We start from the raw sequence: 15,409 nt of genomic DNA on the forward strand, positions 1-15,409 counted from the left end.
CAAAACTCTCAGTATTGAATTTACTTAATCAATATCACACTATAAAATGTGTAGATCCACCGATTTGGGCATTAAAATGAGGATATAATGAATAGTTTTTGGGATTTAAAAAAAATATTAGTTTCTCTAAAAAAATTTAAACAAAAAGAATATTTGAGACACTAAATATAATACATGATTTCACTTGTCAATATTTTCTATTTTAAAATAGTTCGGTTTTTTCACGTTAAATAATGAAAGTCGAATATCAAATGTTTCATAGTAAAAGATGTAAAAAACAAAACCTCCATATGACGGTGACGATACTATCAAAAATATTCGTTAGAACCCTAAGATTGAAAAAGAGAGCAAATTGTTAAGCGTGATTTAGTAATGTAAAATTTTAATTCTTCGGATGTATGGAGATAAGCATATAATTTATTATACCCTACGCTACTCCAAGTATCTCGAAGTCCGTTTGAAAAAATGATGTAGCTACCGAACCTACAAAGAATCAGCTCTACATCCTGCACCAAAAGAAAAAAAAAAAAGAAGGCAAAGGACGACGGTGGTAAGCTTTGCTTTGATTTTTATGCATCGAAATTGGCAAAATTTACTGATAAAAATAAGAGCCATGTATAAATTTTCTTTGCTGCCGAAAATCACGCGTGACCACCGTAGTAGGTAGTGACCCAATGTGGTCGAGGCGCGACATGATACGAGGAGTTGCATTCATCAACGAAGCTGCTCAAGATGAAAGGGTCTGGTTGGAACATAGAATTGTTTGTGATGCCTATGGGGATTACTACAAAAAAACATCTTTTTTCCAACGAAATTTCCAACGAAAAATTGAGAAAAATTCGTTGGAAAACGAATTTCCAACGAATTTTCCAACGAAAAAAAATTCGTCGGTAATTCTTCGTCGCAAATTTTTCCAACAAAAAATTTCAATTTTCGTTGGAAATTTGAGACGAAATTTTTTTCGTTGAAAAATTCGTTGGAAAATTCGTGGCTAAATTCGTTGGAAACACTACAAAAAAACAACTTTTTTCCAACGAAAAATTTGGAAATCCAACGAAATTTTTTTTTGGTCGAAAAATCGTGGCAAAATTAGTTTCGTTGTGACAAATATCGTGCAAGCGAGGGCCAGCCTCGCCGCCGGCGAGCTCGCCGGCCATGGCGAGCTCGGCCCTCGCCATGGCTAGCGAGGGCCAGCCTCGTCGCCGGCGAGCTCGAGGTCGCCCAGATCTGGGCGAGTTCTGGGCGACCTCAAGCTCGCCGGCCATGGCGAGCTCGGCCCTCGCCATGACCGGCGAGGGCCAGCCTCGTCTCCGGTGAGCTCGAGGTCGCCCAGATCTGGGCGACCTCGAGCTTGCTGGCCATGACGAGCGTTCTGGGCGAGCTCGAGGTCGCCCAGATCTAGCCGACTTCTGGGCTAGCTCGAGCTCGCCGGCCATGGCGAGCTTGGCCCTCGCCATGGCCGGCGAGGCCCAGCCTCGTCGCCGGCAAGCTCGAGGTCGCCCAGAACTCGCCCAGATCTGGGCGAGCTCGAGCTCGCCCGCCATGGCGAGGGCCTGGCTCACGATGGTCGCGCTCGGCCTCGCCGCCGCGAACGTGACGGACACCGCCCCCTTCATCGGCCGGATGCTCGACGGCGGCGGGGGGAGCTTGGGCCCGACGGTGGAGCAGTGCCTCAGCGAGTGCGCCGACCAGTACGCGGACGTGGTGGAGCAGGTGGAGGCGTCGATCGCGAGAGAGAGAGAGAGAGAGAGAGAGAGAGAGAGAGAGAGAGAGAGAGAGAGAGAGAGAGAGAGAGAGAGAGAGAGAGAGAGAGAAAATGTGAAAATTGAGAATCGTTGCGGGAATAATGAGCGCGAAAATGTTGAATAAAGAAGGAGTAGGGTTTTCGTTGCAAAATTCGTGGGAAATTTCTCGCGAATTTTGCAACGAAAATTGTACACACTAAAATAATTGCCTGGAAAATTGAAATTCGTGAGAAAATTCGTTGGAAATTTTCAACGAATTTTCCCACGAATTTAAAAAATGCCGAACAATACCGGGTTTTTTTGAATTCGTCGCAAAATTCGTTGGAAATTTCCAACGAAAAATTTTTCGTCTATAATTTCCAACGAATTTTGCGACGAAAAAATTTTCGTTGAAAATTTCCAACGAATTTTGCGACGAAAAATTTTTCGTCGTTAATTTCCGACGAATTTTACTTTTCGTTGGAAAATTTGTTGCAAATTTGCGACGAAAATTTTTTCGTGGCAAATTTTCATGGCAAATTTTCGTGGCATATATATATGTCTATGGGGATTACCATTTGCCATTTCGCTGCAGAATTTGCCATTTCGCTGCAGAATTGTTTGTGATGCCTATGGGGATTACCATTTCGCTGCAGCTCTGCAAGCAAATCTCCCTTTTAGTTCAATACAAGGGTAACTTTTCTTAAACGCTGCACAATTTTACTAGGTAAATCCAAGAATGGGATACTTTAATTAAAATAGGCTAGATTAATGGCCGTGCTTGTACCTGCCACCCCCAACCCAAACTAGTTTGAGATACATTAGTGGGAGGATTGAAGTAACATGTGGAGTTCATGTTATAGCGACAACGCCGGCATATAGTTTGCCAAGAATGCCATTCTCAGTAGTATTTGCTCCATCAATGCCGTTGCATATCGTCTTCACTGGATTCCTAGCTGGATCATCATATTGAGCTGCTCTCCAACACAACGATTTCAAGTAGCTCTTCAGCTCATCCCCACTCTCTAAAGGCCTTAAACTTCCACACACACAAAAAAGTGTGTGCGGGTTAGGTTCATGATCTCAGAAGGTAAATCGAGAAATTGGATGGGGATACTCTAAGTAGTTTACTCATTTGGGGATTAAGACACGTAATAGAAGACACATTAGACCACATACTTGCAAGTCTTGAACATCATGCTTAAGGTTGAAGTGCCGTCAGGCTCATGAGCAACTCTATCGATCTCCAACCACGAGTCCCCTCTAGTTTGGTAGCAAGTCTCACTAGCTTCCTGTGCAAAACGACCATGGCTCAACACAAACTACGATAAAGAAAGAAAATATATTAAGATTCCGAAGATTATTCGGGTAGTAAGTTTGTATGTCTTTCTCATCTAATGTATGATTTTGAAAAAAACACACCCTTGAATTCTCTTGATACTCACCTTGTGTGCGCGAGACAAGATGACAGGGATACCGCATCAACCAATAGATATTCTTTGGATGTTTTAAAAGTGCTACCCACTCCATTATTAGAACCTAAAAGAAGAAGAGAAATTACGAGTGTGATTACCTTAAAATCCTTTGTGATCACTGAAAAGTATGCATCCTGCGGGGTAATATGGTTAAAGTATGGTAATGGAGCTGATTAGGCTAGAGCTCCAAGGATCACATGTAGATATTTTAGTCGAAACCACGAAGCAAGCACTGAAATTCATATTAGTTGTCAGAATTCAATAACTTGAGATAAGGAAATATCTTGTTCACATAAAAAGAATTATTATTTTCATTGAAAATGAAGGGTAGTAACAACTTATCGTTTTCACGTAATAATTATATTGTCGGTTCTTCACACACTCAATTTAGAACAGGTATCAAAATCACAACCTATGTGCAGCACACATAAATATAGCCCTTTTTCTATTATTTCTTTCTACCACAAGTACCCGCGCGCGTGAACGAGAAGTTTGGAATGAGATTCAACATTTTCGTATTCGAATTAAAAGGTAGCACAAACCGTAAAAAAAGAGTAATATATTCCACGATCTATGCTCACAAATATCGATAGAATTATTATAATCATTGCACTTACTTCCTCCATATGATCCTCCCGCCACAATGACTCGAGATTCGGACTTTCAATTTCTTCTTCACGTGCATGATAATGGTTGCATAATCGGCCCAAGCTTGGGCCGAGCTAAAATACCCACGAATATTTGCATCATTGAGAGCTTCTTCGAAGTTCATCCCGAGTGGAATTGACTCGCCATAATACTGATGCTGACAAGAAACATTCCACAAGGAAAACGGAATTTGAGTACGTAGTATGAAGCTTCAATTAGACCAAAGAACATTCATGCGTGGTAGAATTCAAATGTACTACCTCAGTGTAAACTAACAAAGCTTTGAATTGAGCTGCATTATCGGTCAGAAACCCGATCCTAGTTGGGGCTCTGTCGAGTGGTGGTTTGGCACCAAGTTAAACGAAGATCGGGGCACTAGAATTCGCACCGCCCCAGTAGTTGGAGTTAATCAAGTATCTTTGTTCAAAGGTAGTGTAGCTCTCTGGTCTCTAGTTGAAATGATCCAGCGTTTGGTTGAAGAAGAAGGCTTCGAAATCGTCTGTTATAGATGCCGAAATTGCCCATTCAGATCTCGAATGACATCTTCGCGGTGTATACTCAGCGTTGGAGTGAGGCATCTACCGTCCTTTGGCCATGGCTTTAAGGGAATTTGAGTGCTTATTCTTGAAATATTGTTACGTACATCTTATACGTGCAATGCCACTTAATCCCGATCTTTAGATCATCTGAGTTTCACATGGAACTTACTTAATGTAACATTGTTTGCAAGGAGTATGTTCGATTACAAAATCAAGTCTATTATATTGATCCGGCCAAAAGAAAAATCTATTATATGTTTTAGACATATCGTGACACCTAATTGAGGGTCTCTTTCACTGATTTCTTCCAACTAAACGTCTTAATCACCTTTTATCCAAAAGACGGATCTGGGACCTTTTTGCTCCCGAAAGCTTCCATCTCCCTCTTTGGGGGTCTTCCTCTCCCTCAACGGGAGTCTTCCTCTCCACTTGTTCTGGAGTTTTTCTCTTTCTTCATCACATCAATTTCACTTTCCTTCTTCATCCATTTCTCACCCAAGATCGCTGACTTTCTCTCGACCGAGACGAGGATGATCTGCTCCGTCTGTGCTGCAATATTCTGTGCTGGTTGTGAGCCAGTGAAGTAGTAGATCCTTCAGCAGCGATTGGTGGTGTTTGGTGATGCTGATGCTCGAGTGGCTCCCCATTTGTACTTAAATCGCTGAGGCGTCAGTGAGCGCACATCACGTGTTTGTTTTAATGCCTGCTAGAAAGTTGTTAGAGAAGTGAGCTTTTTTCTTAGGCGATGGTTGGTGATTGAGGAGTAAATCTTTTTTCGGTGCTTGGTCGCCATGGATGAAGCAGAAGACTCAGAGCAAAGATTGGCATCCCTATGCAAACGATTAGGGAGGATGTGGTCAGCCAACATCATCAAGCCAATGGAGAATATGGCCTCCATGGAAAAACTGCAGGAATGTGAACGTGCTCTTCTCGGACAGCTACATACAAACCCAAAGATTAACTTCCAGGCATTTCAAAATACAATGAGGAAAGCATGGAGGTTAGAAAGTGTGGAAATCACCCAGCTACGACCTGGTATCTTCTGTTTCACTTTTGACACTGAGATTGCCAAGAACAAGGTACTGGAATCTGGTCCTTGGTCCTTTGCAAACCATCTACTTGTCTTAAAACCATGGGAGCCGAATATTCCTCCCCAGTGCTATGATTTTAGTTCGTGTGATTTTTGGGTTCATATCCATGGGCTGCTATGTGAATGGATTACGGAAGATGCAGTTCGCCGGATAGCAAATGATATTAGAGAGGTCTCGGCTGTTAAAATCGAAACGAAAGGAAATGCCTCTGTCAAAACAGGAAAAGCTAGAGTGAAACTTAACCTGTCGTCTCCTCTACAGTCGAGATTTATTATTAGCAACGAAGGGAAGAAAGTCTAGCTTGACTTTAAGTATGAGAGACTCCCACACTATTGTTACTCTTGCGGCAAGATAGGTCACTATGCTACCAACTGTGATGAGGTGCCATACAACGAAAAAAATTTCGCTTCAGAGAATGGAAGTATTTTTGGCTCATGGTTAAAGACCGAAGATCAAGAAAATAGCCCTTTCTGGAAGATTTGTTATGGGAGAAAGGATAAAGCTAGCAGTGAAGAAGAAGAGGCCCCAGGTACTCCGGCAAACCCAGGACAGATGGTGCTATATGAACCAGGGACCTCCAGCCAACCGAAGCAACCAAACAGCAGCAAGGTGAGGAAGGGAAAGGAGGCACTTACTGGAGATTACAATTTTGAAGTGCAGGACAGCCAAATGACTGAAGTAATCCCACCTTCTGTCACAAATCTTGCACAAACAGAGGCAATTAAGGCCATAGTCCTAGTCTATAAGAAGAAAAAGTTTTGTGAAAAGAAAAGTCCAGTTGGCAAGAAAGCGAGGAGGTACAAACCCTACAATACTCAACAATCTAACATGTCGGTACTTGACGAAACCCAGTTACTTGAAACCCCTGTCCAATTGGCATCAGGGAATGAACAATGGGCTCTGGTGGCTAGCCCGAACAAGCCACCGGGTTACACATGAAACTTCTGTGTTGGAATTGTCAGGGGTTGGGCACACCCTTGACAATTCAAGCCATCCAAGCCCTAGTGGCTGAGGAGAGGCCCAGTTTGCTGTTCTTAATGGAAACAAAAAATCAAGAAGAAGTGGTATTTCGTTTAAAGCAACGTTTGCAGTATCAGAACTTTTTTGTGGTGAATCCAGTAGGGATCGCAGGGGGGTTGGCACTCATTTGGGATGATAGAATCTCGATTAAAGTGGAGTCTCACTCTCCACATTTTGTGGATGTGGTTGGGGAGCTGATAGCAAGTAGGCGAAGAATGCGCATCACCTTTGTTTATGCACCAAATGACTTTCAAGCAAGACTTCACCTTTGGGGAGAATTGTATCAGATAAGTTACTCCAACAACCTTCCATGGGTTTGTGCTGGGGATTTCAATGAAGTTCTTTACCTATGGGAAAAAGTTGGAAAGCGGATGGCGGAGAATTACAGAATGAAGGCTTTTCAGGATTTCTTAGATTCTTGCTGCCTCATGGACCTAGAGAGCAAAGGGTGTGCATATACATGGGCTAACAATAGGAAAGGGGATGCATATGTGAAGGAAAGACTAGATCGAGCGGTATGTTCTATGGAGTGGAGAGTCACTTTCCCGGAAGCAGAGGTTTATGCATTACCGGCTATTGGGTCCAACCATAGCCCGCTATTAATTTCTCTATCCCTAGGACACGCAAAAAGGAGAAAGGAATTTAAGTTTGAAGCTTTCTGGCTGGAAGAGTTTGAATATGGGGAAATAGTAAGGGATGCTTGGCTGAAGGCAGAAGATACAAACCAGAATTTGTTGACAAAGATACAAAAAGTTTCTGGTGAACTAGAAGCCTGGAGTAAAAGCAAGTTCACAAATGCTCATAAACGAATCAAGAGCCTAAAGAAGGAAATCCAGCAACTTACAAACCATTCAAGTGGAGGACAAGCTCGACAAAGAGTTCAATCGCTGACGGAAGAAATCGAAAAATTGTGGAGACAGGAAGAAATGTACTGGGGATTAAGATCGAGAATAAAATGGTTAAAGTGGGGAGACAAAAATACAAGGTATTTTCATGCTACAATCATACAAAGACGGCAGAGAAATAGAATTACAATGCTGAAATCTGAAAATGAGGAATGGATACGAGATGTTGATCAATTAAAGCAATCAACGGAGAATTTCTTTAAGAACCTTTATACTTCAGAGGGCTCTCGCAATTTTCAACCAGTGTTAGAAAATTGTCACAACTTGGTTGGAGAAGAAATAAACTGCTGTCTAACAACTGAAGTGACACTAGAGGAAGTAAAGGCAGCAGTTTTCCAGTTGGGATCCACTAAGGCACCAGGGCCGGATGGACTAAATGGGCAATTCTATCAACACTTTTGGGAAGAGGTTCAGCATGGTGTATTCAAGGATGTGCAAAATTTCTTTACGTCCGGAATGTTAAATCCAATTTTAAACAAGACTCATATTGTCTTTATTCCCAAAGTACCTAACCCGGAGACACTGGAACAGTATCGTCCTATAAGTTTGTGCAATTTTATTTATAAAATCATCTCAAAAGTCCTGGCTAACAGACTAAAGCCTTGGCTACCAGATTTGATATGCGAAGAGCAAAGTGCTTTTGTTAGTGGACGACAAATCCAAGACAATATTCTAATTGTCCAAGAGGTGCTTCATCAACTAAGGGTGAGAAAGAGAAAGAGAAAGTTCCAGGCGGTGCTGAAACTAGATATGAAAAAAGCGTACGATCGAATAGAGTGGGATTTCCTGGAAGCTTGCTTGCTGAAATTTGGATTTTGCACAAAATGGGTAAACTGGATAATGCAATGTGTTTCTACGGTGACTTTCATTGTTAAATTAAATGGAGAGCTATTGCCCTACTTTCAACCTTCGAGGGGTATCCAACAAGGTGATCCGTTATCCCCCTATCTGTTTATATTAGTTGCCAATGTACTGTCTGTGCTGATGAACAAAGCCGTGGGGGATGAACACATCAAAGGAATTCGTTTCAATAACTGCCCCACTTTATCCCACTTGTTATTCGCAGATGACTCAATATTCTTTCTAGATGGGACAATCACTGAATGCCAAAATATTGCTTCAGTTCTGAACCAATACTGTTTTGCTTCAGGCCAAGCAATCAATTTAAACAAGTCGGGAATCTTTTTCAGTAAGGAGTGCCCACAGAATTTAAGAAGAAATATGGTAGAACAATTGAGAGTCTCTGAGATAGACAAAATGGGCAAATATTTAGGCATTCCATCTGATTCGGGGGAATCGAAAAAACAGATGTTTGCTTGGATTACCGCGAGAGTAAACAAGAAGCTTGAAGGTTAGAAGGAAAATCTGATAACGAAAGCGGGCAAGGAAGTCCTCATTAAATCAGTAGTACAAGCACTACCTCAGTATGCGATGTCCATTTTCAAAATTCCAGTCTCCATTTGCCGAGCCATCGAGAAAAAGATAGCTGCGTTTTGGTGGAAAAACAACATAAAGCAAACGGGTTTGCATTGGAAAAGGTGGGAAACCTTGAAGCATAGAAAGGATGCCGGAGGCCTCAGGTTTCGAGATTTGTTGACTTTCAACAAGGCTATGTTGGGAAAACAAGCGTGGCGGATATCACAAGATCCTTCATCTTTGTGGAGTCGTTTTCTAAAAGGAATATATTTCCCAAGGGAGAATTTTTGGTGCGCTAGGAAAGGAAGTAGACCTTCTTGGGGATGGCAAAGCCTTGTTATTGGAAGAGATGCCATACAACCATCGATCAGATGGGTAGTCGGTAATAGGGAAAAGATTAATATTAGAGAAGACAGATGGCTTAAACGAGGTTTGATTGGGGGACCCTCGAACATAAACGACCCTAGATTGATGTCAGATCTAATTATAAAAGAAGAGGAATGCTGGAATGAGCAACTGGTAAAGGAACTTTTTGATCCAGATACCAGCAATGAAATCTTAGCTACTGCCTTGGGGAGCCAGGAAATGGAAGATAGAATGGCGTGGACACCTTCAAAATCAGGATGTTTTACTGTAAAGAGTGCGTATAACAGTAGCAGAGAGGAAACAACCAACCAAGCTTCAGAAAAGGCATCTTCCTCTTATCAAATCCCCAAATCACTGTGGATGAAGATATGGCAATCCCACACATACCCCAAAATAAAAAAAATTCTATGGAGCGCTTGCCAAAATGCCCTTGCTACCAAGGATAACCTTTTCAGAAGGAAGATCTTACCACACCCCCTCTGTAGTCTCTGTAATCAATGCCCTGAAACGGTAGAACACGCTCTCCTTCTTTGTCCATGGACGAGGAAAATCTGGAAAAATACAGCTCTGAACATCAATGTCTCCGCTCAAGGTTTGACGCGATTCGAAGTGTGGTTAGCTGACTTTAAACATACCTCGGTAACTTTTGAGCTTCTAACGTTTGTTCTTTGGCAAATTTGGAAAACTCGAAACCACTCTGTTTTTCGAGGGCAAAAGCCAAACCCAGAGGAAGTAATGGCTGAAGCAACTGTAATGAAACGAAATCATGATCGGTGGCTCCCTGGGAAGAAGAAAACTACAACAGCAGCAAGCTTCTGCCTCCACCAATGGCGGCCACCAGAACCGGAAGAACTAAAAATTAATATCGATGGAGCCTACTTGCCTGGAACAAATGAAGGTGCAGTGGCCGGTGTCTGCTGTGATAACTCTGGGAAACTAATTGATGGCTTCGCGAGATCTATTAGGGCGTCTTCAGCAACTCAGGCAGAGGCGCAAGCCATGGTGGAAACTCTCATGTATTTTTCCACGCGAACTGAAGTCTCACTTACAGTGGAGTCAAACCATTTTGATCTGATAAGCGCACTTACTGGCGGAGCGCAAATCGGCTGGGAAGTACAAGGCCTTATCAAAAAAGCCCATTCGCTCCTCAAGCCTTTCAAGGATTTAAAGTTAGCCCATGTTAATAGAGAGTCCAACAGAGTTGCTGATTGGGTAGTTAAAGCTCAGTGTAAAAATAGATTACCACGAAATTGGCTTTTGAACCCCCCCTCACCCCTCTTAGAGCTTCTTTGTTCTGAAGCAAACGAAGTGTATCCACGTACTTATCTCCAGTAATGAAAGTCGATTCCTTTTCTGACCAAAAAAAAAAATCACCTTTTATCCTGTCGATTTCACATTGCGGGGCTTCAATAATGACAACTACAATCGGCATGTGTATTGCCCACGAACCGAGCTTCCATTGACTGGCTCAACACGACCGACTGTCGTTCGCACATGTCGCTTAGGAAAAGCACGAGGGATGTGTCGTATCTTATGAAAATAAATATGTGGGTGGAGAATAGTACCAAGTTTCGACGCTTTGTCATTGGTGAATAACCTAGTTTTTCCTCGAGTCTTATGAAGAACTTTTTACTTTTTGCTCGTTCCATGATTAAGTTCGACTCGGTGCCCACATTGACATTTAAATGCTCTTCTTAATTTATGTGTTAAGCCAGACTTGTGCATTTTTTTTTCGTCAGACCGTGTTAAGCTTTCTACTTTTACAATTGTGAGCAGCTCAAAAAAAAATATTTCATTCATTAGATAAATGTTTAATTTCATATGTTCCTAAGTTCTTGTGTTGAATGTGAATCCATAAACCCATACCGCAATATATGAAAGTCAAAATAAAATGAAAATCTATGCTAAATCAGTGAAAAAAAAAAACCAGTTTTAATTGTGGGCCAATTAACTGGAAGCTTGTTATGAACCAAATACATGGCATAAATATAAAATTGGGGGAAGTCATTTTGATTTCCTTGATTAAGAGCTCGTTCTAATGGAGCAACGAAATACAAGGATAACTTTATGGTGAGATACATAGACCTTATTCTTTTGTTCTCATTTGTTATCGAAATGGCCTTTCCGAATCGATTCACCATCCATATTTATGGCTATAACATCTCATCATATCATTGTTTGAAAGCAAGAAGATCGGCATAATATTTGGCTATCCACCCTTTTATAATGTCAACTTCGGTTTTTCGTTGCATGACCAACCAGTCTGGATCGGTTTGCTTCTTTGCAAGTATATCCAAACAATGGGAACCTGCAAGGCATACACTCACAGATGAGAGCATTCAAGTTCCAGTGAAAAAAAAATTAGCATGCATCAATCTTGTTCTTCTCTTATGTGATTCACGGGTGCATAAGACAAGTCGCAAACAACACACACATTGCCTGGTTATATACCTTTCTTTGTGTAGACGGCAATGATACTGTCAGAAATGTTCTTCAGGACCCTAAGATAGAAAAAGAGATAGAATTATTAACTATTATGTAATGTAAAATTTTTAATTATTCAAATGTGTGGAGATAAGCATATAATGTTATATACCCCGCGCTACTATAAGGATCTCGGAGTCCATTTGAGAAAATAATGTTGCTGCCGAACCTACGAAGAACTAGCTCTATATCCTGCAACAACAAAAAAAAAAAGGTAGGGAACGACAATGGTAAAATTTACTTTGAATTTCATGCGTAGGAAACAATTTAATTTACTGATCGAAATAAGAGCCGAACGCATATATTCCAAGAACCATCGGTAATCATACATGACCACCGTAGTACGTAGTGACCCAATGCGGACGAGGCGCGACGCCATACAGGGAGACGCAATAATCAATGAAGCTGCTCAAGACGAAAGGGTCTGGTTGGAACATAGAATTGTTTGTGATGCCGATGGGCATTACCATTTCGCTGCAGCTCTGCAAGTAAATCTCCCTTTAAGTAACCTGAGACCCATCGGGCCTCCTCGAATGCTTAAATGTGATAATTTAGAGTATTGTACCTGCCACCTCCAACCCAGGCTAGTTTCAGAAACTTTAGTGGGAGGATTGACGTAGCATGCGGAGTTCGCGTAGTAGGCCACAACGCCTGCAAATATCTTGCCAAGAATGCCATTTTCGGTGGTATTTGCTCCATCAATGCCCTTGCATATCACTGTCACCGGATATCTTGGTGGATCATCATATTGAGCTGCTCCCGCGTACAACAATATCAAGTAGTTCTTCAGCTCATCCCCACTCTCCAAAGGCCTACACAGTACACACACAAAAAGAAGCAGTAATTATTCTATGACTGATTTTGTCTCCTTCATAAATTAACATTTACGCGCATTCTCGAAGACTCAATTCAGCCTCGAAGATCATGAAACTTCGTCCCGAACTGAAGAGTGAGCGCGGATTAGGTTCCTGATCTCAGAAGGTGAATTGAGTCAATTCAACTCCCTTAAATTGAGAAATTGGAAGGGGAATACTCTATAGCACTCGATTATGACAGATCAGATCACATACTTGCAAGTCTTGAACATCTTGCTTAAGTTTGAAAGGCCATTAGGCTCCTGAAGAACTCTATCGATCTCTGACCACGAGTCTCCTATAGTTTGGTAGCAAGTCTCGCTAGCTTCCTGTGCAAAAAGACCATGGTTTGAGACTAATAATGAAAAACAGTGAATAGATATTTAGATTCTAAAGATTATTCAGACAATAAATTTGTATGTCTTTCTCACTGAAGCTACGGTTACACATAACTATACCCTTGAATTCTGTTGATTCCATCCCCTAGGAGCAAGAGTGTGTGTACTCATGTACTTACCTTGCGTGCGTAAAATGGGAAGATAGGGATTTTGCGTCAATTAATGGATATTCTTTGGATGCTCAAAAAGTGCCGCACACTCCACTATTAGAACAAAAGGAGAAGAAGAGAAATTACGGGTGCAATTACCTTAAAATCCTTGGTGACCACAGAATAGTATGCATCCTGCGGGGTAATATCGTCGAAATACAGTATTGGAGCCGATGAGGCCAGAGCTCCGAGGGTCACGTGCGGATATTTTAGCCGAAACCACGAAGCAAGCTCTGAAATTCGCATTAGCTGTTAGAATTCAACAACTTAATATAACGATATAATATATCTTTCTCGCGTAAAAAAAGGAATTACTGTTGTTGTTGAAAATAAATGACAACAACAACTCATCATTTTCATCCTTACCAAAAAAAACAACTCATCATTTTCACGTATCATTGGTTATTTTACATAGTCAACAGAGAACTGATATCAGAACCCGTCAAACTTCTGGTGGACCCCTTTTTCGATTATTTCTTTCTACCATACACAAATATGGATAGAATATTATACACATTGCACTTACTTCCTCCATATGATCCTCCCACCACAATAACTGGAGAATCTCTGGCTTTTAATTTCCGCTTCACGTGCATGATAATGGCTGCATAATCGGCCAAAGCTTGGGCCGAGCTAAAATACCCGCGAATATTTGTATCATTGAGAGCTTCTTCGAAGCTCATCCCAAGTGGAATTGACTCACCATAATACCGATGCTGTCAAGAAAAATTCCACAAGGAAAAGAAGAATTTAATTACGTAGTTAGAAGAAGCTTAAATTAGACAAAAAGCACATTCATGCATGGGCTGAGAAGGAAATGGTAGAATTCAAATGTATTACCTCAATATAAACTAATAAAGCCTTGAATTGAGCTGCGTTATCGGTCAGAAACCCTATCACAGTCGGGGCTCCGTCGATTGGCGATTCAGCGCCGAGGTAAACGAAGATCGGTGCACTAGAATTTGCGCCACCCCAATAGTTGGAGTTGATCAAGTATCTCTGTTTGAAGGTGGTGTAGCTCTCGGGTCTATAGTTGAAATGATCGAGCGTTTGGTTGAAGAAGAATGTTTCGAAACTGTTAGTTATGGATGCCGAAACCACACGTTCCCGGTCTCGGAAGACGTCTCGGCGTTGTAGGCTCAGCGTCGGAGTGTAGAGTTTCTGTCCAGAAATCGAAGCTGTGTACAATATGAAGGAGATGATGAAAGAGAGACGAGGAAGAGTCATGGTATGCAGTGTGTTCATGAAGAATTCCAAACTTAGTTGGACAATGAAGTGACTAATCCAAAGGCGGAGGGTTGAGAAACGTGACACCTTCACAAGCATATATAGGCATCTAACGGCATGGGCCACAATTTGAAGTGATATGAGCACTTATTCCCGAAATATTCGTACATACATCTGTTACATGTGAAGTCACTTGATTTCAATCGTTAGACCATATAAGTCTTATATGAAACCTACTTGATGTAACATCGTTAATATGCTCTGGACTTCTTAATTCAACTACAAAATCAAGTCAATTAAGTTCATTTGGCCAAAGAAAAGTACGTTATATTTGAAAGAAAATAATACCGGTATAACTTTTTTTTATTGAAAGTATTGAAGTAACAAATCAAAAATAAAAAAAACGAAATGGCTGCAGTGCAGAATCTTCTACAAATCAACATGAAAATAAGGCATCAAGTAGAGTATCCGGGAGCAAATCAAAAAAATCTCTAAATAATCAACTCGTTGATACTCTACTTAATATGTTATCTTCATGCTATTTGTAGAAGATCATGTACCGCAACCATTCTAATTTTTTGCCTTTCGATTTGTCACTTCAATAGGAAGTCTATGCTCCGTGGACATCTTATGGGCGAAGTTTTGTAATGTATTAGCGTAAGTAATCAGCAACCCTTGAGGTCATGAAATATTCAAGAACCTCTTGATAAAAAGGACTAGCTCAATATAAAGTTAAACACGAGCCGGCATGTGTCCCATTGATTATGAATTTGGATAAGAAAATTCAACAACCTTTTAATTTGTCGATTTCACATCGTGGGCTTCAATAAGGACAAAGACAACGACTTTTGCAGTTTCGTTGAATTGAGCTTCCACTGACTGGCTCAACACGATCGAGTGTTTTTCTTATGTGGCTTAGGAAAAACACGAGAGATGTGCATATTAGCGAAATTACCAAAAAAGTCTTAGATTTATTGCATTTGTGCCAGTTTAATCCTAAATTTTTTTATTGTGTCAATTAAGTTTTAAACTTCAATAAAAAAAAATTAAATCTTAAACATTTTCACATTTTGCCAATTGAGTCTTTCCGGCCAATTTTGACCGGAAATCGCT

The 15,409-nt window shown here is 41.1% G+C and overlaps 1 protein-coding gene and 1 pseudogene across 2 annotated transcripts; both read right to left on the reverse strand.

Moving 5' to 3' along the window:
- Nucleotides 1-256: 256 nt before the first annotated feature.
- LOC115673489 (uncharacterized) lies at nt 257-10,977 on the reverse strand (annotated as a pseudogene).
- Nucleotides 10,978-11,178: 201 nt separating this feature from the next.
- LOC115677721 (uncharacterized) lies at nt 11,179-14,339 on the reverse strand. 2 transcript variants are annotated; one of them, XM_030600939.2, is made up of 9 exons: nt 13,910-14,338; nt 13,596-13,785; nt 13,169-13,302; nt 12,739-12,851; nt 12,234-12,480; nt 11,998-12,150; nt 11,781-11,860; nt 11,636-11,685; nt 11,179-11,492 (listed from the first exon to the last, which is right to left on the reverse strand). In XM_030600939.2, exons 1-9 carry the CDS (start codon nt 14,312-14,314, stop codon nt 11,356-11,358), a joined length of 1,509 nt encoding a protein of 502 aa, XP_030456799.1. In that variant the 5' UTR covers nt 14,315-14,338; the 3' UTR covers nt 11,179-11,355. The 2 variants fall into 2 exon arrangements, with proteins under 2 accessions (XP_030456799.1, XP_056168866.1); XM_056312891.1 differs by lacking the exon at nt 11,998-12,150 and having other exon boundaries at nt 13,910-14,339.
- Nucleotides 14,340-15,409: the final 1,070 nt, after the last annotated feature.

This window comes from Syzygium oleosum, unplaced genomic scaffold (assembly GCF_021117445.2).
Source record: "Syzygium oleosum isolate NSW1041296 unplaced genomic scaffold, Sole_v2.1 Sole_v2.07, whole genome shotgun sequence".
Classification (NCBI taxonomy): domain Eukaryota; kingdom Viridiplantae; phylum Streptophyta; class Magnoliopsida; order Myrtales; family Myrtaceae; genus Syzygium; species Syzygium oleosum.

Excerpts from the sequence above, each read along its gene's own strand:
- LOC115677721 (XM_030600939.2), bottom strand. The coding sequence starts at position 14,314 with ATGAACACACTGCATACCATGACTCTTCCTCGTCTCTCTTTCATCATC. Across the intron at positions 12,481-12,738 it reads AAGATGTTCAAGACTTGCAA|GCCTTTGGAGAGTGGGGATG; the intron begins GTATGTGATCTG and ends TGTACTGTGTAG. Across the intron at positions 11,493-11,635 it reads TGCCGTCTACACAAAGAAAG|GTTCCCATTGTTTGGATATA; the intron begins GTATATAACCAG and ends TATGCCTTGCAG.